Source organism: Saxophila tyrrhenica (genome assembly GCF_035928015.1).
Source record: "Saxophila tyrrhenica strain CCFEE 5935 chromosome Unknown scaffold_2, whole genome shotgun sequence".
In the NCBI taxonomy this organism is placed as follows: domain Eukaryota; kingdom Fungi; phylum Ascomycota; class Dothideomycetes; order Mycosphaerellales; family Extremaceae; genus Saxophila; species Saxophila tyrrhenica.
The window spans coordinates 598,550-624,333 of record NW_027041734.1 but is presented as its reverse complement, the minus strand read 5'-3'; the positions used below and the strand labels follow the sequence as shown (position 1 = coordinate 624,333).

The 25,784-nt window shown below is 56.0% G+C and overlaps 11 protein-coding genes across 11 annotated transcripts; 5 read left to right on the top strand and 6 right to left on the bottom strand.

Moving 5' to 3' along the window:
• Positions 1–1,124: 1,124 nt before the first annotated feature.
• Positions 1,125–2,855, top strand: LTR77_001303 (uncharacterized protein; the record flags this gene model as incomplete). The annotated part of the gene is made up of 2 exons (XM_064798565.1): positions 1,125–1,468; positions 1,523–2,855. 2 exons carry the CDS (start codon positions 1,125–1,127, stop codon positions 2,853–2,855), a joined length of 1,677 nt encoding a protein of 558 aa, XP_064662892.1.
• A 424-nt stretch (positions 2,856–3,279) lies between these two features.
• Positions 3,280–5,491, bottom strand: lcc1 (laccase, multicopper oxidase, benzenediol:oxygen oxidorectuctase; the record flags this gene model as incomplete). Its single annotated transcript, XM_064798564.1, has 5 exons — positions 3,280–3,428; positions 3,553–3,778; positions 3,858–4,513; positions 4,564–4,741; positions 4,793–5,491. The coding sequence occupies 5 exons, from the start codon at positions 5,489–5,491 to the stop codon at positions 3,280–3,282; spliced, it is 1,908 nt and encodes a 635-aa protein (XP_064662891.1).
• Positions 5,492–5,940: 449 nt separating this feature from the next.
• On the bottom strand, positions 5,941–7,059 carry LTR77_001301 (uncharacterized protein; the record flags this gene model as incomplete). The annotated part of the gene is made up of 1 exon (XM_064798563.1): positions 5,941–7,059. The coding sequence occupies one exon, from the start codon at positions 7,057–7,059 to the stop codon at positions 5,941–5,943; it is 1,119 nt and encodes a 372-aa protein (XP_064662890.1).
• Positions 7,060–7,622: 563 nt separating this feature from the next.
• Positions 7,623–9,546, top strand: LTR77_001300 (uncharacterized protein; the record flags this gene model as incomplete). Its single annotated transcript, XM_064798562.1, has 3 exons — positions 7,623–7,695; positions 7,764–8,054; positions 8,120–9,546. The coding sequence occupies 3 exons, from the start codon at positions 7,623–7,625 to the stop codon at positions 9,544–9,546; spliced, it is 1,791 nt and encodes a 596-aa protein (XP_064662889.1).
• A 1,428-nt stretch (positions 9,547–10,974) lies between these two features.
• Positions 10,975–11,906, top strand: LTR77_001299 (uncharacterized protein; the record flags this gene model as incomplete). The annotated part of the gene is made up of 2 exons (XM_064798561.1): positions 10,975–11,044; positions 11,149–11,906. The coding sequence occupies 2 exons, from the start codon at positions 10,975–10,977 to the stop codon at positions 11,904–11,906; spliced, it is 828 nt and encodes a 275-aa protein (XP_064662888.1).
• A 210-nt stretch (positions 11,907–12,116) lies between these two features.
• LTR77_001298 (uncharacterized protein) lies at positions 12,117–13,096 on the bottom strand (the record flags this gene model as incomplete). The annotated part of the gene is made up of 2 exons (XM_064798560.1): positions 12,117–12,574; positions 12,751–13,096. 2 exons carry the CDS (start codon positions 13,094–13,096, stop codon positions 12,117–12,119), a joined length of 804 nt encoding a protein of 267 aa, XP_064662887.1.
• A 290-nt stretch (positions 13,097–13,386) lies between these two features.
• LTR77_001297 (uncharacterized protein) lies at positions 13,387–14,421 on the top strand (the record flags this gene model as incomplete). Its single annotated transcript, XM_064798559.1, is given in 2 exon segments — positions 13,387–14,315; positions 14,331–14,421. The coding sequence occupies 2 exon segments, from the start codon at positions 13,387–13,389 to the stop codon at positions 14,419–14,421; spliced, it is 1,020 nt and encodes a 339-aa protein (XP_064662886.1).
• A 487-nt stretch (positions 14,422–14,908) lies between these two features.
• Positions 14,909–17,962, bottom strand: LTR77_001296 (uncharacterized protein; the record flags this gene model as incomplete). Its single annotated transcript, XM_064798558.1, has 2 exons — positions 14,909–17,865; positions 17,920–17,962. The coding sequence occupies 2 exons, from the start codon at positions 17,960–17,962 to the stop codon at positions 14,909–14,911; spliced, it is 3,000 nt and encodes a 999-aa protein (XP_064662885.1).
• A 1,322-nt stretch (positions 17,963–19,284) lies between these two features.
• On the bottom strand, positions 19,285–20,929 carry LTR77_001295 (uncharacterized protein; the record flags this gene model as incomplete). Its single annotated transcript, XM_064798557.1, has 2 exons — positions 19,285–19,817; positions 19,870–20,929. The coding sequence occupies 2 exons, from the start codon at positions 20,927–20,929 to the stop codon at positions 19,285–19,287; spliced, it is 1,593 nt and encodes a 530-aa protein (XP_064662884.1).
• Positions 20,930–21,354: 425 nt separating this feature from the next.
• On the bottom strand, positions 21,355–22,192 carry LTR77_001294 (uncharacterized protein; the record flags this gene model as incomplete). Its single annotated transcript, XM_064798556.1, has 3 exons — positions 21,355–21,537; positions 21,602–21,929; positions 21,981–22,192. The coding sequence occupies 3 exons, from the start codon at positions 22,190–22,192 to the stop codon at positions 21,355–21,357; spliced, it is 723 nt and encodes a 240-aa protein (XP_064662883.1).
• A 939-nt stretch (positions 22,193–23,131) lies between these two features.
• Positions 23,132–24,977, top strand: SMF3 (NRAMP-like transporter smf-3; the record flags this gene model as incomplete). The annotated part of the gene is made up of 2 exons (XM_064798555.1): positions 23,132–23,536; positions 23,592–24,977. 2 exons carry the CDS (start codon positions 23,132–23,134, stop codon positions 24,975–24,977), a joined length of 1,791 nt encoding a protein of 596 aa, XP_064662882.1.
• Between the last annotated feature and the right edge of the window lie 807 nt (positions 24,978–25,784).

Sequence of the window (25,784 nt, the reverse complement as noted above, 5' to 3'; positions counted from 1 at the left end):
AGTGTTGTGAAGCGCAAGCATGCCGGTGTTTGGGTGGCATGCTACGGCATTTGGAGGAAGAAGAAAAGTTCACCGAGTCAACCAAGTGCGTCGCGACCGCGCAGCACGACACGTCTCGATATTTGGTAATCTCAAGCCGCGCCACGGAAGGACGTTGAGGTACCCTGGCAAGGTGGTGGCTCTGCTCTGGCGCATGGGTGGGGGATGAGCTTGGCTTAATCACACGCCCGCGGAGGTGAAGGATGTGGAGGATTGGAAGGATTGGGTGCAGCGACTGACGAGTGCCAAGTCGGCTAAGGCTTTTCACTGCCTGTTAACGATCGCGGATGATGGCGTTTTTCTGCACCTCACCCCTTGCATCTCCGCCGGTCTGAAACTCACTTGCCACTCCTCCACTCGCTCGACGCAGTTCCTGGCTAGAATTGACGGGAGAACGTGGGAGCCGGGATCCTTTCATCACTTCAACGGACTCCGACCCGCAACTCTATCTGTCCCGTGTCAGCCGTCATGGCGAACAGAAACCCTCCGCTTGCCTCGTATTCAGTGCCTGTTGCATGCATCTCCTCACTCCGAATTAGAATCAGCTACCAGGTAGACCTGCTCGAGACCTGCATATTGATCAATGCCGGCAGGGGTTGGTTGGCCAAACAGGCTCGTCATCAAACGCCTGCCTTTCCCGCTGTGCAACAGTGCAACGTGGTGATTCGGGAGCGACGGAATGGAGGGGATCTGGCCGGCCTGGCGACACCGATGCTTCCGGCCTAGCCGATTCCTTCCCCAAGCAAGAGTGAACCTTGTGTTGGGCCAATCTCATGGAAAGTACTGGGCACACCCGGCACATTGCAAATCGTCGACCCAGCCTCTGACGCCGCGACGTTTGCCAAGTATAATAATCTCGATTCGGAGCTTGCGGCGCAGTAGGTTTGAACAGCTCTTCGGTCCTGTGAAACTCTTAACTGTTAAGAGTCCGTCTGCAGGCGCGCGCCTTCCCTCACAGAGCCTCTAAAGCTTCCTTGCCTTATCGATCACCGATCACCTCACATTGTCCCCAGCGCGACTGCTCTCACCTTTCACTTACACTTGGCAGCAGCGCAGCTTTACAGGATTATCTTTGCATTGCGGATATGGTACGGACCGTGAAGAACATATGCTGCGTGGGGGCGGGATATGTGGGAGGGCCAACGTGCGCGGTCGTTGCCTCGAAGAATGAGGACGTCGATGTGACGGTCGTCGACCTCAGTCAACCCCGAATCGATGCCTGGAATTCGTCGCAGCTCCCAATCTACGAGCCTGGCCTACAAGAGATTGTCGAGTTCGCGCGCGACGGCTCCGACCAGCGTCGATCCAACCTCCATTTCTCGACCGACGTCAGAGGCGCAATACAGAAAGCAGATTTGATATTCATCTCGGTCAACACACCTACGAAGACTGTGGGTGTAGGCGCAGGACGGGCAGCGGATATCAAATAGTATGTTGGTCGTTGCTATACAGCCTCGAATTCACCTCTAACCTTTCTCTACAGTGTCGAGGCAGCAGCTCGCGAGATCGCAGAAGTCGCAACCAGCGACAAGATCATTGTTGAGAAGTCGACAGTCCCGTGCGGCACGTCAGAAATACTACGAGACATCTTCGAGGCGGTCGGCGAACCCCACGTCCGTTTTGACGTACTATCAAACCCAGAGTTCCTGGCAGAAGGCACCGCGATAGCGGATCTGCTGTCTCCAGACCGAATCTTGATCGGGTCAGAAGGCACGCCGGAGGGTCTCGAAGCTGCGAATGCTTTAGCCGACGTGTACGCCGCTTGGGTCCCGCGAGAGCGCATCCGAGCCGATGTGAACATCTGGTCGTCTGAGCTGGCCAAATTGGCAGCCAACTGCATGCTCGCTCAACGAATCAGCAGCATCAACTCGCTCAGTGCCATCTGCGAAGCTACCGGTGCGAACATCAAGGAGATTTCGCATTCCGTGGGATTGGACAAGCGGATAGGTCCAAACTTCCTGAAAGCTTCGATTGGATTTGGCGGCTCCTGCTTCAAGAAGGACGTTCTGAACCTCGTCTACATGGCCGAGACTCTTCACCTGCCAGAGGTTGCATCGTACTGGAAAGCGGTGGTCGACATCAACGAGTGGCAGAAAGATCGGTTCGCCAAGCACATTATCCGCGCTCTGAACAGCACCGTCGAAGGCAAGCGAATCGCAATACTGGGACTGGCTTACAAGAAGAACACCGGCGACACCCGCGAGAGCCCAGCGATAGCTTTCATCGGTCAGATGCTATCGGAGAGAGCACAGCTGGCAATCTACGACCCGAAAGTCAGCTACGATCGGATTCTCAGGGAGCTCGGCGACGAGTTCGGTCACGAGGCTGTCGCCAAATACGTCAAGCCTTGCGAATCTGCATACGCCGCATGCGAGCGAGCTTCCGCCGTCGCCATCATGACGGAGTGGGATGAATTCAAGACCGACCAACTGACCCCCCGACCGACGCTCGACCTCAGAGACCTCACCGTCTCGAAACTCAGCACCACACCCGTCGCCAAGCGCGCCGATTCCACGAGCAGCGCGCCCTCATCGCAGAGCGAAGACAACATGAGCTCGGACGAAGAGGGTCGTCAGTGCCCTAGCACCCCTCCCACCAACACGAGCAGCCCTACAACAGAGCTGAGCGATCCGACCAAACCGCTCTCTGACGGTTCTACACCTACCCGACTGGACTGGGCTCGCATCTCGACGCTCATGCGGCGACCACGACTCGTCTTCGACGGGAGGAACGTGGTGGAGGCTCCGAAGCTGCGCTCCCTAGGGTTCTTGGTGCAGAGCATTGGACAGAGGTCAGAAGGTCTTTTGCGACGATGATGGGACAACGACTTGAGAAGCGTGGAAGCTATACGTGAGCCTCTGGCCTCCTCGGGACCAAGTGCTGGAGCCCGGAACGGCCTTGGGGTCTGGAGACAACGGGGACGAAGGATGTCGGTTGTGCGCTGGCGCTGGATCGACGACGGGGCGGTGACTTGCTATTCATTGGAACATTTCTTTTGGGGTTTCGCGGTGGAACAGCGCTATTGGGAGGCATTGATTAACACAAAGCGATATCATTCTTGGGAGTCTGGGCAAGAGTGGAGATACCCGGGTAGCAGGTACAGGTGCACACGTTAATGTCACAATACGGTAGTAGAAAGGTGCATCAGCAATGAGCATCAATTACACATAGTAATCACTACAACCTCAAACACCACAACAGCACCACCTCGCACGCACAGTCTCATCATCCTCTTAAACTTCAAATCCCAGAATCATCCGCATCCCGCAAATACGCCGCGTGCTCCGGGTAGTAATCGCTCCAACTCCCACACGTCTCGTCGAAACTGTACACCGGCGGCGCGATCTCGCTGATATTCGCCGCCATCTCGAGGAACTGCACGCCCATGCCTTGCGCCGCGTGCTACGCGATGTGGCAGTGGAAGAGCCAGGGTCCTGATCACGATCATCTCGTCAGTATCCATGATTCAGAGAAGAACAGTAGATAGTACGGGAGAGGGTAGGTAACACGTACCAGGATTATCAACGATAAACGCTACCGCCAACCAACCCGCCGCCGGCATCATGGCGGTATCTCTGCGCATGGGATTGGCGAAGTTGAGCGTCGCGCCCGCCGTGTCGGAGAAGTTCCCCACGCCCTGCCCGAGGACGAAGAAGTCGTGGCCGTGTAGGTGGATGGGGTGGGGGATGGAGACGCTGATGGGGTCGCCGGGGACTTCTTGCACGATCCAGTAGGAGTACTGGTAGCTCAGCACGTATCAGTCAGCTTCATGGATGGTCTGGATGTGCGGTAGTGGGTGAGGGAAGGGGAAGGCTTACCTCGCCTTCGTTCGGTACGGCGATCACGTTCGCCGCGTCGGGGAAGCTGTTGTTGCCTTCCCAGACGTACTGTAACGTTGGTTTGTCCCAGGCTACGTGGATGGGGATGGTGTCGAGACCCCACTTCACCACCGTCGAGTTCAAATTGTTGACGCCGAAGTGGATCGCGGTGTCCAGCTGTCCGTACTGCTTCAAAGGTTCTTCGGGCACAGATCCGTTCTGATACGCCGTCACCACCTCATCCGAGCACCGCTGCGTATAGCTCGTACCCTGCGACGTCGGATTCGCCACCGGCGCCCCCTTGTACCGGAAGATGCTCCTGATATTCCCGTTATTCGCATTCCGTCCGCAATCCGGGCGCGGCTGGTCCTGCGCCTCCGCGCGGAACCAGTAGTTGTCGATGTCCTGGTCTGCTTCGAAGACGACGTCGTAGCGCTGGCCGACGGTGATGAAGATCCAGTCGGCGGTGTAGGGCCGGACGGGCGAGAGGTCGGCGGCGATGACGGTGAAGGGGTGGTTGTCCAGGGAGAACATGAAGGAGTTGTCGCTGGATTGGTTGATGAGGCGGAGTCTGTACTTTTTGCCCTTTGTGATGTTGGTGACGGCGTAGGAGCCGCTGGTGCCGTTTGCACTGACCATTGTGCCGTTGATTAGGCCTAGGCTGTTAGCGATGTGTTGACGGTTGTGAGATGGCAGATGAGCTCACCATTGTCCGCAATCGTCGGTGGACGGCCGAACGTATGCGAGATGATTGCTGAGCGAGCCGACGAGGTCTGATAGTACCAGTCTGTGACTGGTAGGGTACCAAGATCCTCATCGTAGTTCTCCGTTGATGGTCCATCAATGACAATGGAGCCGAGGATGCCGTCTCCATATTGCACTCCCTGTGATGCGTGAGTACGGTGTCAATGACTTCGGCAACAAGATGCACTCACCCAATGGCTGTGATACCACGAAGTCCCGTACTGAGTGGCCTGCCACCTGTACACCTTGGTATGACCCGGAGCAATCGGACACTCTGTGATGCCCGGCACACCGTCCTCAGCATTGGTGTACCACTGCCGAATGCCATGGAAGTGTATGCCAGTGCCGTTGTCCTGGAGGTAGTTCGTCACAGCAACCTCCACATAGTCACCCCAGTTGGCGTATATAGTGGGACCCGGGTATCCTCCATTGATCAGCAGCATCTCTCTTTCGACGCCATCCGGCGCACCGGTGCTGTTGGTGATGCTCAAGGAGTAGCTGCGGGTGACGCCGGTGTCGGGCCAGCTGGCGTAGAAGTCGGTGTTGATGTTGTAGCCAACGGACCAGCAGCCGCGGTTGGTGGCGGAGTTCTTGCAGCCGGAGGGCGTGGGAATGTACGGGCTCACGGGGTTGGTTGAGTTTGGCTGTGCACTGCCGCCGCCGTTTCCTCCGCCGAAGAGGTCCTTCCAGGCTGGCCAGTCCCAGAAGGGGTGGAGCCAGTACCACTTGATGTCGTGCCAAATGGTGTTGGGCCAGGGCTTGTCGTAACGTCCTTGGTGAGGCTGGGTCGAGTTTGGTGCAGCTGTAGTGTTCGATGCTTGCTGCTGTGCTGTCGCTGCCACCGCCGAAGCGATGATGCAGACTGCGTACACTGCTGCTTGTGAACGCATGTTGTCGATCTGTTGCTGGTGTAAGAATGGTTGCTGTATCACAAACCGAGTGTGTATGCGTGATGAAGCAGAGATGAAGGAATGCGTTGAAGTGAAGAGAATGAGAGTTGACCGCGAAGGATGATTGTGATGGTTCAAAGCGAGGCAAGGACTGCTGCCCTCTTGATTCTGCAGCAGGTAGGTGCCCCGTCGATGCTACCTTATCTTCTCATTGTAGCAAGAGCGGATGTCGCTGTCCAAAGACGGCCCGAGCTCACCTAGTCAGAAAGAGCAGATGACTGCCGTGAGCAACGTTTAGCACATACAGCCATTTCTTGGAGGACTTCTTGATTTTGTTAAGAAGCCTTTTCAGGCTCTGTATAATTTACAGCCATAATCTTCTCAGCCATTCGAGGTCGATCGGGAGATTACTGCACCTTGCAGAACTCATTCTGGACCCTCACACCTCATCACCTCCTTCTTCCACCAATCCCCATCAAATTACTCCTCCCCACCACCCCCAGCCGATGCACCCCCTGCCTTTTTTCCCAAACCTGGCTCCGCCCCTCCACCACCCCAACAACCTCACTAGCAATCCTCTGCGCAAAAGCCTCCCTCGTACCCTTCTTCCCCGCCGCATCCAGGATCCACGTCATCGCCTGCCGCCTTCGCTGTCTCAGCCCGAGCGGGACTGGAATTTGCAACGCCACGCCTCCTCCTGCTGCTCCACGCTGGGAACGAATGCGGAGGAGCGGGGCGACTGAGTCGATGGCGAGGGTGAGGTAGAGGATGGGGTTGAGCGGGAGGTGGGAAGCTGGTGGTGCGCCGGGGAGGAGCGGGCGGGAAGGGTTGTAGGTTGGAGCGGGCAGGGTGCGGAGGGTAGAGAGGAGGGAGGCGACGTGCTTTTCTGCAATGGACTTTTTGCCGTCGCGCATGATGAGGTTGGTGAGTTGGACGAGGATGGGGTCGTGGCGTTCGCTTTTGTGGGTGGGCGTTTGCGAGGGGAGGGGGAACTTGTGGCCGGGCTTCGGTTGTGACTCGGCGGTTGATGAGACGGTAGATTGAGAGTTGGTGTTGTAGACGGCGCGCTGTGCTTCGGATGGGATCATTGCGCCGTCTAGCTCTCCTTGTCCACTCATCGAGTCCAGCTCTGGCATGCGTCTTCTCGCGAATGTGCTGAAGCCCCTCTTCTGTCCACTACCCATACTTCCCGATCCAGTCGTCTCCGTCTTCGGGGCTGGATTCTCATGGCCCTGCTTCAACTCCTCCTTCATCACCTTCGGCGCATCCTTCTGCAGGTCCTTCTCCTCCGCCAGAATCTCCTGTACAGGCGTGCCAGCTTCGACGTCCGGCCCCTCCATGCCCTGAGACTTGGCCATCTGAGCTGCCTCCTCGCTCACGTGTTCGGAGTTGCGCGTATCCAGACTTTGCTGCTCGCTCGCAGGAGCCTTGGGCAGCGAATCGGGGTTATTGGTGCTGCTGCTGTATTGCCGGAGGCCATTGTGGGTGATGAACCTGGACTGGACTGGGCGTCGGTGGCGGAGGGCGATTGAACGGAGCCACGGGGCTGGGTTTGTCGAGGGAGGCATTGTCGCTGTTGTGCTGGTGGTGTTGGTGAGTCAATGGATAGAATACATGTATGTAGGATGGATGAAAGTCTGAAGTATAAGTGCACGTGACCATCAATCGGTACGGGCCTTGTTGGCCGAACGGAAAGTGGCGGAGAAAAGCTTGGGAGTGACGAGGCGGGTGAGGTGAGCTCGCAGGCTGTGTCTGAGTGATGATTGCGACAAATGGCGTGAAGGCGATATCAAATCAACGCACCACTCTCTCCCACCGCTGACGTTGATATACCACTGCTACCTCTCCGCGGCCGCGACGTTGCTCAACTCCACACTGTCCCAAGCTTCCACCAGCGACTCGGCGGCTTGCATCATCCCGCACTGCTGCCAGCCATTCGTGCAAGGAAAAGCTGCCGGCGACCACATTCACTGCTACGCCTGACGAGACCTACTATACACCTGCGCAGGATACACAACTGGACAGCGACACCCACAGGCTTTGATCTTTGGAATCCGCGCAGGCAACAGGTTTGCAGCAGCGACGGCGCGACCCTACCTCGACCGCCTGATTCCGCCAACGACCACCCAAAATGTCGAGTGTAATGCGGAGCGTGAAGAACGTGACCAAGGGGTACTCGTCGGTGCAGGTGAAGGTGCGCAATGGTATGTCGACACACACTGAGGAGGATGGTGGGCGGACGGCGAATCAAGCTAACATAGCATTACGATAGCGACAAGCAACGACCCATGGGGACCGACCGGCGGCGATATGGCGGACATTGCCAAAATCACATACAACAGCTCAACGGATTTCTACGAGGTCATGGATATGCTTGACAAGCGACTTAACGACAAGGGCAAGAACTGGCGGCATGTGCTCAAGTCGTTAAAAGTACTGGACTATTGTTTGCACGAGGGCTCGGAATTGGTCGTGACATGGGCGCGGAAGAACATCTATATTATCAAGACCCTGCGGGAGTTCATCTACCTGGACGATGAGAGCAGGGACGTGGGCGCGAGCAGTAAGTTGGATCGCAGATTTGGGAGAGGAATCGAGGACGTGCGACTGACATACCTCTGATCACAGTCCGACATTCCGCAAAGGAGCTCACTTCACTCATCCTGGACGAGGAGAGACTACGCGCCGAGCGTACGAATCGCGGGGCCTGGAAGTCGCGGGTGACTGGACTGGACGACATGGGCCTTGGCTACTCTCCCTCGGAACAACCGACACGCCGCCCACGCCAGATGCGACCACAGAGAGAGGACGAGGACGATCTTGAATACCGGTTGGCCATTGAGGCATCGAAGAACGAGGCAGAGGCGGATGCGGCACGTAGAGCCACTTCATCCGGCGGCGGGGGCGGCGGCGAGAACGACGACGACCTCGCCAAGGCAATCAAACTTTCGAAGGAAGAAGAGGAACTTCGACAGCGTGAGCTAGAAGATCAGAACCAGGCCAACCTTTTGTTTGACGATGCACCCACGGAGCAAGTTCCACAGCCTACGGGCTCCAATCAGGGCTATCAGCAGCAGTCCCAGGTCGATTGGTTCGGCAACCCTATCCAGCAGCAGCAACCTCAGTCTACCGGCTTCCTCAACAATGCCTATAGCCAACCAACAGGACAGTTCCAGAATGGTTACGGAGGTGGATACGGCTACAACCAACCTCAACAGACTGGCTATGATCCAATGCAGCAGCCGGCGCAGCAGTTTATCCAGCCACAAAACACGTACAACCCCTGGGCACAGCAAATGCAACAGCAGCAACCCACGAACGGCTTCGGCAATCAGCAGCAACCTCAGCAAGAACAACAACCTGCTGCGCAAGCCGGCTCAAACAACCCGTGGGCCTCGAACCAGACCGCTTCACCAATTGGCGCCCAACCCACCGGTTCCAACAACCCCTTCGCTACCCACCGACCCGCTGCTCAATCTTCATTCTCTCAAGCACCAACCCTCTCCACGCTCGCCGAACAACAAGCGACCTCCGACTTCTCCCGCCGTCCCAACCCCATCTCATCCTTCTCGACCCCTGGCCCCGCTCCCGGCCCCATCAGCACCCCATCGCCGGTCCACCAACAACAGCAACAAGCCCCCCGCTTCCCCTCCTCACTCTCCCAACAACAAACCGCCCAACCCCCACAAGACCCCTACCAAGCCAAACTCAACGCCCTCCTGTCCTCCGGCGAAGGCCAAGACACCTTCGGCAACACCGGCGACATGCGCATTCCAGCCCAACACACCGCGCCCGGCACTTTCGTCAACTCCGCCGGTGCGGGCTCGATGGGTCGGTTGGAAGCGAGCAAGACGGGTAACAACCCGTTCTTCTCGCAGAACACGGCAGCGCAGCAGCAGTTCCCCGCGCAGACGGGGCCGGCGATGGGTTTTGGGGGCAATGCGAATCCGTTTGGCAGTCGGGCGCCGGGGCAGCAGGCACAGCAGCAGCAGGGGTATGGAGGGTATGGACAGCAGCAGGGGCAGCAGGGGGGTGGGAGTTTGATTGATTTGTAGGAGATGGAGTTGATTGGGGTAGGAGTTGAGACGCTGGCGGTACTGCGATTTTTCGTGAGCAGGCGTTTGCTTAGACGATGTAGCGTAGGATGATATCTGGTTGGAGCGTACGGTGTATATATCATGACAGCAACCCCAATTTCACCATTCATGACCTACTTGATGCTTGTCAGGACTGCATGTGGTCCGAGCGCCACTTCAAGCACTTCACTTCCTCCCAACCCACCATCCAACTCCCCCATCACCACGACATCTCCCAACCCAACAACATGACCACAACCATCGCCCCCCGCGCCCGCTCCCTCTACCGCCGTCTCCTCCGCGAACTCCCCTCGCGCAGCCCCTCCATCCTCGCCAACCCTTCCCCTTTACAAAAACACATCCGCTCGGATTTCTCCACCGGCGACGTCTCCACCCCCAGCGACCCTACTGCACCAGTGCAAAGGCGACTCGAGGAGGTCGAGCAGCACGTACAGTACCTCAAAGCGCAAAGGATGTATACGACGCTGTTGGAGCGGTATAATCCGGGGGTGAATATGAATGAGGAGGAGAGGGTGAGGTTGACGGCGCGGAGGGTGGGGATGGATTTGCCTGTTGAGCAGGGGGGGAGTGGTGGGGGGGAGGGTGGGGAGGGGAGGTAAGAAGGGACGGGGGAAATGCTGAGGGGTTTTGAGATGGGAGGTTGAAGATGTACCGGGCTGGGGGCAGGAGGTGCGCGAGAAAGGGCGGTCAATTGAGGTGGAGGGTGCTACGCTAGCACCAGGATCTCTGGAACAGCAATGAGCTCGATATGACGCTGGAACAGGTCTCGCTCGTGGACCGGAATCTGCTCCAGCCAACACATCGCCGAGCGTGCAGTTACCACGCCTGTGGAACGCCATCCTTCGCCTCGACACCATATCTCATCAGGCCGTATATAGCATCAGGAGAGGAGAGGCTCGCCGACTGCCCCTGAAACCGGATGGAGAGCACTCACACACCACGAAGGATGGAGATGCAGGAGTGCAGTGCACGGATGAGCTCATGGCCGGCGAAGCACGCGCCAACCTTGAGGCTCCGGGCTTGCTCGGCTGCGCGGCACCGAACATACACGACAGGCAGCCGGCGTAGCGTCGATTCGCGATGGATGCGGAAACGGCACAGACCTGACAGTGGATACGCTGGAGCAGCAGCCCAGAAGGAAGAATGGGATCGGAACAGGCTCTTAAGGTGCCACGTCGGGATCACGTGATGAAGGGGCTTGTTGTCAAAGGTACAAGACCACATCGCCAGTCATTCTAAGAAGATCTGCGGTCTGCCCGATTGACGAGTGGGACGAACGATCGCAGTGACGCAGTGCGAGGCGTAAATATTGTTCTTACGTTCATTGTACATGACCACTTCGATACTACGACGTTTGTGTTCAAGCTCGAATCGTTCTTCGTCACAATGTCGCCTCTCATCAGTGTTTGCCTCATCATGCGAATGCGACTGCGATTCCGAAGTCGGACTTCAGATGGTAAATTAACGCTTTTCTGCCCTTTGACTTATGATCATTTCATATATCCCAATTTAAACCATCGCAGTATCTGATCTTTGCGACTATATCGACAACGCTAGTAGACTTGATCATGCCACCCTCACTAACCGACTTCCGCGTCCTCTCCTTCGACTGCTACGGCACCCTCATCGACTGGGAAACGGGTATATTCAACCAACTACAAAACTTTCGCTCGCTCCTGCCCACCACCCACAAGTTCCAGAACCGAGAGGAGCTCGTGGGCTACTTCACCAAGCAGCTCGCGCTCGAAGCGGAGCAGCCGGAAACGCCATACAACCAGATCCTATCCCAATGCTACGCCTCGCTCGCCATCGAGGCAGGAGTCGAATATAGCGATGACGAAGCCGACCTGTTCGGCAAAGGCGTGGGAGAGTGGCCTGCGTTCGCAGACACGATCGCTGGTCTGCAGATCCTGAAGCAGCGTTATAAGCTCGTCATCCTGTCGAACGTGGACAACGACAACATGCGCCGCACGCTCGCGGGGCCTTTGGCGGGAGTCGACTTCGACGGTGTCGTGACTGCGCAGGATGTCGGCTCATACAAGCCGGACCATAGGAATTTCGAGGCGTTGCTGCGGTATATCGAGCACGAACTGGGACTTAGTCGCGGAGAGCATCTCCATGTCGCCAAGAGTCTGCCGGTGGATCATGTGCCTGCGAAGCAGCTGGGTATTAATAGTGCGTGGATCGCGAGGGGCGAGGACGGGAACAGTGCGATGGGTGGGAGACTGGAGGATCTTGCGGATCGGGTGGCGTTTGAGCGGAGGTTTGCTTCGATTGGTGAGATGGCTACGGAGGTCGAGGGGTCGTTTTCTGAGTAGCTGAGGATAACGGACAACGCTCCAGGTGTAAGACGTAGATTTCATTCATATTTTCATCACACATGACTACCAACCCGGCGTCGCTTGCGTTCAGGGCGGAATCCTTCATCTCTATCATTGTCTTTCCGACTTTCATCGGATCTCGTGTCGAGGTAAGATTGCGGGTTTCCGTTCTTCCGTTTCATTGTGGCTGCGAGCTCGTCAGCGTCTTCAGACTGAAGTCCTCCTCAACTCAACCTCTTCGACGCCACGCAGCCGTCGGAATGGAAGCCAGAGATCGCGAAACGACTCCTCGTCACCCGGCTCACCCTCATGACCACCCGGAGGTGGTAGAACAAAATCATCCTGACCCTGGACGTTCCATCGCACCCTTGGCCTCTCCCGTATCCAGACAGGAACTTTGCGGCTCTTACGTTCAGGAGGGGTAATCATCCGCATGTCCACCACCAGCCTCGACAAACTGTGACCAGCAGTGAAGCTCACGACGAAGCGTCCGATATGCGCTTCCTGGCAAGCGACTTCATTATGGTCCGCATCGTCATGCACACTGACCAGAAGCGTGAGATCCTTGACATAGGGAGCAGAGCGCTTAGAAAGCGGCCCGGTAGACGTTGATGAGACGTCACAATACTTCGTCCACGACTGCAGACCTTCCTTGACCTTGCCAGCTACGATACCAGCGGAGGCGCTCATGCTGATCTCGAAGACGAATCTGTTCTCGCCGTAGAAGTAGGCGTAGTAGATGTTTTGTTAGACGACGGCACGTTGACGCCAGGGCTGTTCAGTGGCGATGGTACATACCGTTCGCATACTTGACGCCCGGCGTGTCATTCCTCTAGCTTACGGATTCGATGGATAGCTGTACCCGCTGGCTCTAGATTGACGCCAAACTTCGAGGTAGGCAAGATGTGATACGTGCCGTTGGTGGTCACCAAATGACCGTCTATCTGAAGCAAGATCTCGTCCGGTAGCTCAGTGATCACACATCGTTGAGAATTTGTCACGACCTGCGGTGGCTTGATGAGTTCAGAAGTCTTTGGCCAGAAACCCACCACTGGGTATCGTCCTGGCAGACCAGCGACTAGAACGTGTAGGTCGTAACCGTCGATGGAACTCGCGTGGGCGATGAATTTGCACTCACCGTTATCGATCCATTCTTCGCTGAAGCTTAAGGAGCTGAGTGTGAGCATGGCGGCGGATTCTGCCATCAGCAAGGCGCTTGTTGTTGCATGAGTACTGGTTGAGAACGTGATGAGCATCTGTTCTGCTAATGAGTCTAATATTGCTTCATGCTGAGTGTCCCCATGCAGGATATGCTCTTTGGTTCTGACGCTTGCTGCAAACCGTGAGTATGGACTGTTGTGATCGAATGCAAGCTGATGTGGGAGAGAAGTGGTGGTCGAAGTGTCGTTAATAAGATGCTAGCGCTTGGACCATTCAAGATGTCAACCTCACTTCCCAGACATACCATCACTCAAACATGGATCTTCTTCGTCTCCCGACACCGCTACGCCGCTGCCTGATCTCCTCATCATGGCTCACCACCTCCACCCGTCCACTGACAACTCAGACCTACCGTCCAACAGGCGACCATGAATTCCCACCCCCAAACACCCAACCCACCACCAACACCACCCTAAACACCTACACCGTCTCTCAACCCCCCAACCAAGCCCAGCAAAAATACGCCCACAACTTCTTCCACTCCTCCCCACCCCACCTCCTCTACACCAGCGCCCACTTCCGCTCCCTGCCCCCAACCTCCATCCCTGAAATCGCCTTCCTCGGCCGCAGCAACGTAGGCAAATCCAGCCTCCTCAACGCCCTCTTCGGCCGCAACAAACTCAAAGACGCGCACGTCTCCAAACGCCCTGGTCGCACACGGACAATGAACGGGTTCGGCGTGCTGGGGCCGGGACAGCGGCTTGGTGCGGCTTCAGCGAGTGGAGAGGATAAAAACGCGCTGTGGCGGCGTTTCCCGCTCCGAGGAGGGCTGGTGGTGGTGGATATGCCGGGGTACGGGGCGGGGAGCAGGAGTATCTGGGGCCAGGAAGCGATGAAGTTTTTGGAGCGGAGGAGGCAGTTGAGACGGACGTTTGTGCTGGTGGATGCGGAGCATGGGTTGAAGAAGACTGATTTGGAGATTCTGGTGCATTTGCGGAGGGCTGGGGTGGCGCATCAGGTGGTGTTGAGTAAGGTGGATAAGGTGCTGTGGTCTGGGGCGAGGGCGCCGGGACCGCAGAAGCTGCAGGGACGGCTGAGGGTGTTGGGGGAGATACGGAGGAAGATTGGGAAGGCGGTTGATGATGAGGCGGGTGATGGGAGGAAAGGGTTGTTGGGGGATGTGCTGGCTTGTAGTGCTGAGAAGAGTCTTGAGGGTCACAACAAGCTGGGCATTGATGAGGTCAGGTATGCTGTTCTCAGTGCTTGCGGGATGGAGTGTGATGAGTTTGGGCAGCGGAGGCAGTACAGCCTGGACGATCTGAACATTCTGGAAGAAGATGAAGAAGAGTGAGGGGTGTGGGTTTTCAATCGCCAATTTCTCGTTATCTGATGGTGTGAGTCTGAAATGCAGCCCACGCTGCCGCCTCCATGAAATGCCAGTCTCCGGCGGGAACAACCAGACTCATCAAACTCCGGGACAACCAGTCCCAGTATCCATGTCCATGCACCTTGTGAAAAGCAATCGGCCGTTGATCATAATGAAGGTCAGCTGCTCCGTCAATCATCCAAGGGAGAGCCCGGCATCAATGAGAGGTGTGCCAGGTTCGCTTGAGTCACCGCATCGCATCTAAACCGCACCAATTCCAAGCATCCGCAACTCCAAGCAGCAACAGTCCCAAGCAGCAGCAACTCCAACCATCAACAACTCCAAGCACCCGCAAAGCTTCAAGTAAAAGAAGGTGTCGCGAAGTTTCAAGCCGCAGCACACGGGCCATAAAGAAAGGTGGTGGTGATGAACCAGATCGATCGGAGGCAGATTCGGCAGAGGTCGACCCAGCCTAGATGTACCAAGTGGACTCAGCCAAGTTGGGGTGCACTGCACCAGGACGGCTCCAGCCAAGAGCAATCTGAGCTGCAGGTGTCAAGGGAGCGGGACCAGCATTGGACGAGTTGTCAGAGGAATCGGCTGCTCGCTCGGTGTTCTCCGCCAAAGTCGTGAAGAGGTACGCCCTGCCGCGCTCACACAGCAAGTCGGCGTAGTAGGCGGGAGGGCAGATGCTCACGGCCTTGGTCGCCCGGTTGAAAAGGTAGCACAGCTTGTGCGTGAAGCCCTGAAGCTGGTCTGCTTCGAACTTGATGTCATCTTTGATCACGACATAGTGAGCTGGGCGCGCTGTGCCTTGCAAACCGTGGTGAGCCTGCAGCCAGAACTCTGACAGGATCTTGCCGGCAATGCCACGATCGACGATTGTGCCAGGTGCTGGGTTCTTGGAGCGGCGGTCTGCTTCTGCCTCCTTGGTCGGGTAGAACCGTGTGTGATGACGCTTCCCGACAATGATGATCGCCATCGCCGGCCACTTGTCTTCCGCACCGTAGAGCTGTTTGAAGGCCTCGTGGAAGGCGGGAAGCTCATGGCGAAGGACGAGACCGTACTGGCCTTCAGACACACCATCGCGGTAAAGAACGATCTTTGTGGGAAGAGAGCCGTTCTTCTTCAGCCACAGCCTCAACCGCTCGATGACCATGGTAGCGAGGCCTTGCACCATCTCTTGCATCCCAGTCTGAAGACGAATGCTGCCAGGCCACTGAGCGAGGTCGGCGTCGGTGCTGGCAACGACGGCTGAGATACTTGGAGCACCCTGCTTGCTCCCGGGCGAAGGATGCGTGACGTCGATGCCCATAAGCATGGTGTTGTTGTCCAGCGGAGCACTCAGCGTGTTCGGCACCTTGTGTGGTACCCCTTTGCCTTTGATACAGAACTTGAGGCCCAAATTGGCGAAGAACATTGGTTGACCCTTCCCGGTTTGAAGCTTGGAGCCCACAGCACAAACGCTGTGAATCCCCGCTCCAACATCGCCGTTGTACTTGATCCGGGCATAGAGCCACTTGTCGGCTTCCGGCAGCACGACGAAGAGCATGCTCACACCTGCTTGTTGAGCCTTCTTGAAAGCCTGGACAATCTTCGATTCGTTGCTCGCGCGATTGGGAGCATCAAGAAAGTCAAGTCGGATATACTGAGTGGGTGCTTGCTGTCCAAGTCGAACTCCGTATCTGCTGACTGTGCGAGGTAGTTCTGCGAGTGTTGACTGTGCGTCGTTGAGACCACTTCTTGGGTCCGGCTTGGCTTGAAGGGCTTCGCCCCTTTGGGGGTTGATGACCAAGATCTGCCACTTCGAGAACGAGCCACCAGCCTCGAAAACCTTCTTCGTCAGGTTCCAGGAGCCGTTGTCCGGCCGCAAAGAATTGTTGTTCTTGTACCTGACTTCGGGGGTGTCCAGAATCCGGCCTGGGACTGTGATCATGTCTTTTCCAACACTGATGCCGAAGCGATTCACAAACTGGCGCTGCGTGTCGCCTGCAAGGCCGAACACTTTCAGTCCACTGCCTGGAGTACCTGCGATAGACATGGCATTGTCTGCTGGCTTGCGGGCGGCGAAGGTAAGCATCTCGGTCGTCTGTGGACCTTGAAGCATTCGCTTGTATTGTTGACCTGGGAGAACCTGGCATATCTCCATGGGCATGTACTGCGGATCCTTCGGTGTGCCAACATTGAGGACTGGAAGCTCCGGCCGTTGAATGACAATCCCACGCTCGTCCTTCCAGTAGTCGAAGACGCTGATACGGCGCGTTTGAGAGGTATTGCCGTTGGCGTCCTTGGTGTTGAGGTCGAAGTGGACAGCTCTCGCATCGCCGAAACGAGGTCCGCGGTTAGGGCGGTCGCGACCCGGGCCAGGGGCGAAGCCAACAATGGTCTTGATCTTGACCATGTCTGGCTGTCCTCTCACCTTGTACACCGCGCGCACCTTGAGCATACGAATGAAGGCTTCGCACAGCCCGAGTTGCTGGAACGGTATGCCGCTTGCCCGAAGCAAGTCGATAACGGCGAAGGGCTGATAGAAGGCTCCAGCTGTGACGTTGATGTTCACCAGCAGTCTGCCGATTGATGGTCGAACGCTTGAGTAGTAGCCTCTGTAAGCCAGCAACCCCTTCCCAAGATCTCGAGGCTTGTCAGGTCCCTGCTGCTCGGCAATTGGGTAGAATTTGTTCCCGCCAGCTTTGACAATTCCATCTGTTTCCTGCGGACGCTTGCACATGATGATGTTGTAAGCCTGGATGAGCTCGTCGCGGGACAGGTACTCTGCTCCTGGTGCGTTGCTGCTCAGGTACTGCACCAAGTCGTTTGGAGTGAATTGAGTGCCAAGCTCGAGCTTCACCTTGACAGTGTTTCGAGCTCGAGCTGCGACGACGAAACCAGGAACAGCGGTTTGATTGACATTCTGGGGGGTGTTGCCAGGTTCAGTAGGCACGACCATGTCCTTGCCAACGCTCCAACCCTTGCCGATATTGAGCTTGCTGGTTGTGATGATGACGTTTGAGTAGTCGGTGGCGACTGCTTTGCCTTGGAACATGGCGTCCCTCAAGACCTCGTCAATAAGCCGACGTCTCTTTGGTCTGCTGATGTCCGAACCTAAAGAGAGGTCGTACCGGAAGAGGATCGTGTTGTCGCTGTTGAACTTGAAATAGTTGGTCCGCAACGTGATCTCTTGGCCCTCGGTGCCATATCCACGACGCCCTGGCATGCTAACCGTGAAATCAAGTTCGTCTGGTGCAGGCGATTTGTTCTTCACTGTGTAGGTGAATTCGAATGACTTGTCTCGAGTCGTAGGAAGCAAGGCGTCTTCGGCAGCAGTGACGCTCGGGTCTGGGTTTGGTGCAGTGCCGCCGAAGATTCCGTTCACCTCACGTGGAACAGTGTGTTGGGGAAGTTGTGTTTGTTGTCCTGCTCCTGGGGGTCCTAGAAGTTGTGTCAGCAACAACAAGCCTGGAAGACATCATGCCTTGTACTGACCCCCTCCGCCTCCCTGAGCACGACCGCGAGGACGGCCTGACATGTCTGTCTAAAGATACCGTCAGCTCAAGTAACATCCAATGGTTCCAACGAATGGTCGGATACTTACGGCGGCAAGGAGCACTGGTCGGCAGTTTGTCCGGGTCTGTTGGTAGAGTGCTGGTTTTTATGTGGGTCGAGTGACTTCGTCGTAGTGATGCTTCGAGTGATCCTGCAATAGGTCAGTAGTCATGCCATATGTCACCGACAGTAGTAAAGAGCAGTGCTGGAGAAGCCACGCGAAGACAGGTGGCCTTGTGGTAGACTGAGGAGGTAACGTACGATAGGTGCTGGATTCCAATGGTGTGGTAAACAACTTTCAAAGCTGTCCAAAGTCAAAGAGTGGAAGTCCAAGAAGAAAGTCCAAGAGTGGGTAGAGTGTTGTAAAAGGAAACAAAGTGCAAGCCGGCCAGCGAGCGGTATATGAGCTGTTCACCACCGAACCATCCGGCGATGCTTGCTGCTCTGACACCGAGACAGGTCAGAGGCCCGGTTTGCTGGAATGTTACACAAACGCAGATCCGATGGTGACTCCGGGTATTGTTGATATTTGCTGTAGTGTCTCGTGTGTAGCGATGTCTTGACGGTGCAAACGATAGGAGGCTGCGAGGTCAAATGTATGTTGTTGGTGTGCGAGACGTAGAGTGAGTGAGGTGGGAGTTAAGAGACAGAGGAATGACAGTGTGTGACCCAACGCCGCTTCCTACTTCCCGATGATTGGCTGCCACCTGAGGCAGGTGCTGCACGATAGCTACCAGGAGAACGGTACCGACGAGCGTGGTATCACATGGCGGTCGTTTGACACATGTCGTTTCGGGGAGACGTGGGCGTTGGAACAAGAATGGCTATGTATTAGCGTTAGTTTCGACCAAGTGCTCTCTCCAGTCACAGACCACCACTTCGCTTGGCATAGAACATAGAAGGAGACAGGACAAACAGGACTCAGGTTCACAGCTCTAGCCTTCTTCCCGATCGAGCACGGTACATCCGTCCAATATCCTAACCGGAGTCGCTTAGCTGCAGGTTTTATTGGGCTATGCATGCTCACGAGGCTGGCATGTGAACCCCGGCTCAAGCACAGCTTTGTCGTAGCGAGACGCCCATAACATGCGGCGCGAAGTTGGATCGTTGGTATTGGCTGTGCCGCAAGCTTGAGACTGGCAGGCGTCTTGCCGTGCCCAATAGAACAAGACGACCACACACCATCAGTCGCTCTCGGCCAGTAGACTTCGACAAGCATGATGTCGTCTTGGTTCATCGCTGCCGCGTCCAGAGCATGCCCGACGGTACCGAAACTTCCACCCCGGTCTCCCTGTCAACACCCTCTCACCACTCCTCAGGCCAATCGTTCTCCCGATACTCCTTCAGATCACTCAGCCACACGTTCTCAGGCTGTTCAATAACTTCCTCCGGACCCGCATTGGCAATATCAAAGTTGAGCCAATCCAGATGCGCCTCTGTAGCAGGCACCAGCCCGCAAGTCCAGCCTAGATCATCACTGACATCCTCCCCGTGGAAGTCCAGCGAGCTGGCTATGAGCACTTTGGGGTTGGTCTCATCCAAGCAGTGTGAGTCGACCGCGACGAAGTGATGCGGATAGTTGGCGAAGAGGTACGGGCCAGACGAGTTCGCATTGTAAGCAGGATTGAAAGGATCGCAGGACTCGAACAGGTCTTTCAGATCCTCGAGTGAGTGCTTCCTGTTATCGTCTGGCCAGAGATAGCCGAAGAAGCAGTATTCGTTGCCCCAGTCTTCGCCCTGCTCAACGTGGTCGAGAGTACTCAAGGAGGTCCTGACTCTGCGTTCTTGGTCTGCTGTGAAAGGTTCTAGAAAGAAGACCGGGCACACGTCAACGCCGCCTATGTCTGATTATCAGTAACAAACATGGCTCATCTCGTCCGAGAGGCTTACTAAAGTTAAAAGGCCCTGGCTCGAGATCCACGACAACCTCCTTCCGCCAGATATCACCATACTTTTCCAGTAGATCCTCTCCGTATTTGCCAGAACCAGAGCCTGTCCAGAAAGGCAAGACAGAAGTTGTCGGTATGGGCGCCATCTTGATGGAATCAGTGTTCGGGATGTCAGTATTCATTGCGGCCATGATTTGGGGTTCGTGGTTCTCGCCTTCCAGAACATCGTCAACGAAGAACATGTCCGTTACGCCATTCCATTTGTCGAAGATGTGTTTGAAGATGTGGTAGATAGCCCTCCTGGAAGAACCAGGTCCTTTCCACTGGTAGATTCGGAGATCTTCAAGTTTAGCATTCGTATCGTTCTGGCCAGCAAGCACCGTTTTCTTGAGCGTCTCCCTCTCGGTGTTGGAAAGCCGTCTTAAGGAGACGATGGGTGGTGCGTCCGAGCCAAAACCATAGTCATCCTCGAAGTGTTCCTCCCACACGAAGGGTCGACCAAATCTGCTTGGAGCGGCTAGCGACGTCGCTCTCGCGTCCTCATAAAAGTCCACCTTAGTCTCCTCATAGACATCATCTCCTAACGCCTGAGCCAGCGTAAGCCCTTCATTCGCATCACAAGTACTCAGCAGAACATTCGCCACATTCATCGGCACTCGCGCGGCATTGAACTTCAACTTCGACTCTCCCGCAACCAGTTCCCACCTCGCCGCAATCACAGTGGAAGCTTCCCATCCACTGTCAACCAGGATGAGACTCGGGTATGAGAATTCGCGGTACCCGCTTTCGGCATTCGCATGCCTGGCGATTTCCAGTATCGCGTTGCTGCTCGGGAAGTAGTCGCGGATCCACCGCTTTGAATCTAGTTGGCGCGGCGCTGCTGTGGTTCTGTCGAAGCTGTGGACCTGGCTACTGTCGACTTCCTCTAGGCTCTTCATCACCTGTTCTTTCTCATCGACAGACATCCGCTGGAGGAAGAGGATATAGAGGTGCTCGTCCGGGTTGAGTCGACGGTGTTTGGGGATGCAGGGCAGATGCCATGATGGGCTGGCGGTTGGCATGGTTGTGTGAAGGTAGGCTGCACCGTTTTGCTCAAGACTTATCCCTCAGAGGCAGTTTGAAGAAGGCGTTGCTTTTAAGTACTTTGGTATCAACCACGGGATCTGGCTCCGCGATTGAGGCAAACCCAGGCTTCCATCGCTGCCTGTTGTGATGAAGGATGGAGACCAACCAGACTATCAAATCGCGGTAATCGAATGCAAAGAACGAACCGATAGCATGACAACCTAACTTGCGCCTGGTGTATCGTTGTACACAGGTGGCGGATGACTATAACAAGATATCGGGGAAGGCAGAAGTGAGCAGGAGGCGGATGAAGGAAGCTGCATAATTCAGCACGTTATACCACGTTCTACATCAAACCCATCGGTCAGAAACCGAAACCGAGCGCCGTCGCTTTATTAGCACACCACTTACACCGTCCAAACTAAAGCTTTCCCTTCTCAATCGTCTCCATCGCCTTCTGACCCCTCTCACGCATTGGAGCGTTGTCCATGATCCGCTCTCCTCCCCCATTGAGGGCCGCATCCACCATTGCAGCCCCCAGTTCGTCCTTGTAGATCCACGAGTTCGAAACTAAGAAACGTATCCTCGGTGGTTCGTCGACTACCTATCATATCATTAGCGTCTCCTTCGGGCTACGTGCGGCGGAAGAGTGACAGTGGACGACTTACATGCCATGGCCGTGCGACGAATGACTCCCATCTGCCGGGATTTTGTGTCTCGGTATCGAGAACTTCTTGGTCTAGTTTGCCCTGTTGAGTGTCAGGTGAATTGGCTGCAGAGATGGAGTATCGGGTACGCACGCGAACTTTCCGGATCTCCCCAAGGAAGAACAGTAGGTTGCTGTCGAGATATGGGACCAAGCCACCGCTGGTATATACGAAGCGGAATGGCCTGCCCGTAGGCTCTTCGGGAACGACTGATTGTAAGAGCATCTTGATGGCGGTTTGTGTGTAGTCCACATGGACCTCCTTGCCGGATGTCGGTGAGCCGAGTGCCCTGCGATGAGTGTTAGCTGCTTCAAAGCCTCGAAAGTGACAGCACTCTTACCATATGCAAGCCACTGCTCCCTTCAGCTGCTGGATCACGTCGCCGTCATACTTTGAAAAGTCCTTGTGGATGACATTTTGAAGTTTTGCATCCTTGATCTCCATCGGCCGGCGTGTGAGAGCTACAACTTCTGTGATGGACGGGTGGGCCAGACAGCGGCGGAGGACACCACCGCCGACCGTGCCAGTACTTCCAGTGAGGATGACCTTCATGGCGGACGAAGTTCGTCTCTTTGACTGTTGTGGTTGTCGCTAAGGCTGTGAAACTGAGGTAGTATGTCTACGGTGGTAAGGTCTCTAGAGGATGGGGAAGAACGCTTAGGACTGAGATAAGAAGTCTGTTATATACCACCTACCTCACTTACCTTGTGATACTTGTGCCCCACTGGATGTCTGCACAAACCCTCCGCCGGTCGCAGCAACATTGCGACGCGGTATGCACCACTGGCATCCAATGGCCAATCGCAAGCGCAGAATCCGTCCATTGCGGAGGTGTATCAGCCCGCGCCTACGGGAGACTGTATCGAAGTCGGCGCGGACACGTTGAACGCCATGCACGTCGACAGGCAGCATCCTGCTCTCCCGATTCATCTGGTATCTTGCGAGACGATTCATCCTCTCCAGACAATGCGCTAGTCCATGATTCGTATCGTCGTCGACACCAAGAGTTCAATGCGACGGCGGCACCCGGCTGCTGACCATGGTCCGCCCGGTCATTCGTCGCAAGCCAAGCAGCTGCAGCTACCAGGGCGCTCGCGACATTACTTGACCTCAGCCTTCCTTCTCGCTCAAATCCACTGCCTTCGTCGTCCGCGGATGATGGGCGTAAACACGCCTGATGATGAGCAAAGGTTCAAGTATTTCCGGACGCTGTAGCTTCGCTCTTACCTAACGTGAGATGCGTGAGATGGTGGCATCGGGAACGGCCGGGGACAAGGAACGAATGAGGTAGGGACATCGTCACCCGCTTTGCTACGAGATCTCTTCCACCAAACCATCTCCGCATGCCTTACGAATGAGCCGAGATCCAAGAAGATTGGCGAGGTTGGCTAAGGTACTGGACACTTTGATGCGCTCTTCTATCCCTCTCCTCCTGCGTTCGTAAAAGCACACCGCTGGCATGCAAGCTAAGAGGTTGGAGGAGTGAGCGTCATGAACTGTCCAGCGAAGACCGACCCAATCGTCAGCGATGGCCACAACCAGAATCCGGATGTCCTCTGTCCGGAGCTCACGACTAGGAGTGATCTGGGCCGGATAGCCAACGCTCGGAAGCAGAGGGACTACAGGCTGTCCGATCCACAGCTGTCGTCGAATGCCGAGATAATACCTCAGCCCCCCGTGGGCCAGACTGACAACGAGTTGATGGACGGTGGAGATGGTGGGGTGGTGCGGGAGGAAGAGCATAAGAAGGAAGAGCACAATTCAGAGGCCAACGGACAGGGTAGGGATGCAGGTGGACGAGCTCCCGGGAGTCCATGGAAACGACTGGGGTCGAAGACTCTTGGGGTACTTCGCAAGTATCTCAGATTCATGGGGCCCGGCTTCATGGTGTCTGTGGTAAGTAGCAAACAAGGCAGCTTAACGGACCACGCCATGGCTAACACTCAATCAGGCATACATCGACCCCGGCAACTACGCAACAGACGTCGCAGCTGGAGCCAGCTACCGCTTCAAACTCCTCTTCATGATCCTGCTATCCAACATCTTCGCCATTTTCCTGCAGTCGCTATGTATCAACTTGGGCACCATCACAGGCATGGACCTGGCGCAGATGACCCGCGCCCACTGTCCTCGCTGGCTCAATTACCTCAGCTACTTCTTCGGCGAGAGCGCCATCATCGCCACCGACATGGCTGAAGTTATTGGGACGGCGATGGCCTTGTACATGCTTTCCAATGGCAAGATCCCGCTGGTCGCGGGTTGCGCCATTTCCATCATTGACGTTCTTTTCATTCTGGTCTTCTACCGGCAAAATGGTTCGGGCATGACGGCCAAACGACTTTTCGAATTCTTCGTTGCACTGCTCGTTCTGGGAGTGGTCATCTGCTTTTGTATTCAGCTTTCCTACATCACAGGCGTGACGCCAGGAGAGGTGTTCCATGGCTACGTCCCATCTTCCGCGCTCGTGGAAGGGCAAGGTCTCTACCAAGCGTGCGGTATCCTAGGAGCCACCGTCATGCCACACTCCCTCTACCTCGGCAGCGGACTCGTGCAAGACCGCCTCAAAGACTTCGACCGGAGCAATAACATCCTCACCCCAGACCAGATGGAAGCCTACGACGACGACGACCTCAAGGACGACCACTACCGCCCCTCCATGCAAGCCATTCAGAGCTGCCGCAGCTACTCCATCGCCGAATGCGGCATCTCGCTCTTCACCTTTGCGCTCTTCGTCAATAGCGCCATTCTCATCGTTGCAGGCGCATCTCTGTACGACGTCCAGGGCGCCGCAGACGCCAGCCTCTTTGGCATCTACGACCTGCTCTCTACCTCGCTCGCGCCCGCAGCAGGGAAGCTCTTCGCCGTTGCCCTGCTCCTCTCGGGCACCTCCGCGGGTATCGTCTGCACCATCGCCGGCCAGATGGTTAGCGAAGGCCAGCTCCGCCTCACCATGAAACCATGGAAGCGTCGCCTCATCGTCCGCTCCATCTCCATCGTGCCCTCCATCATCGTTGCGGGCGCACTTGGGAAAGCCGGGGTCGATAACGCGCTTGTCGGGTCTCAGGTGGCGCTGAGCATCATCTTACCATTTGTTTCTGCGCCGTTGGTTTGGTTTACTTGCTTTGGGAAATACATGACTGTCACGGCTGATCGAATTCACGACTTGAGCGTTGGACGAGGCGCCGACGAAAATGAAGGGAACGAGGACGGAAGGAGTCAGACGAGCGTGAACATGCGCTCGCATCCTGTAGTGGCGTTTTTGGCGGTACTGATTTGGGGCATCATTGTGTTTATGAACGTGGCGCTGATTGTGCTGCTGGGGTTGGGTAAGACGTGAGATGGGATATATGTTTGTAGGTATGTTGAATGAGGAATATTAGCATGGTACTACGCTACCTCTTTCTTACCCGGAATACGGCATTTGCGCATGTCCATCTCCAAACTTCGTCCAACCCGGCCTTCCACCATGCCAGCCTGTTCAGCGCCGCCCGTAGGTCGTTTCCCTCACCACTCATCAGCATCAACCAGTCCCCCAAACCTCGTCGCTCCGCACCAAGGGATCTCAAAGCTCAACATCGCCAACAACCGCAGATTCAAATCCCAATGCTCCAACACCACCCCCCCGAAACTCCTCCACCCGCCACAAACGCTTAAAATCATGCACAACCGCTTCCCACACAACATCTCTCAGCGTGCGATCGCTGGGATGCGTGCACTCGTGCACCAAACGCACCGCTTCAATAAAGGCCGGGAGATCGATGAGGTTGTTGCAGGCGTATTCTAGCCGCGTTGCGGCCATGTTTCGGAGTGGGGGGGATGGAGTATTTGTCCGCTATGGCGTATGTTTTGACGATGAAGGGCATGGAGGGGTTTGCGTTCCTTCGGCGTCGTGGTAGAGCCAGGAGAGCAGTGCATGAAATGCGGCTGGGTCGTCGTGGAGGTGGATTGTGGGATGGGGCTCTATGGCTTCTTTGAAGTTTCCGCTGAGCATTTTGGAGAAGACGGCGGAGGCGGCGGAGAGGATGACTTTGTGGACCTTGAAGGTGAGATAGTCGCAGATGTGGGTGAGATCTGAATGCTTTCCTGTGGCGAAAATGCTGTAAGTCCATTAATGTCAGCTAGCTCGCGGCTGTAATAGTTGACA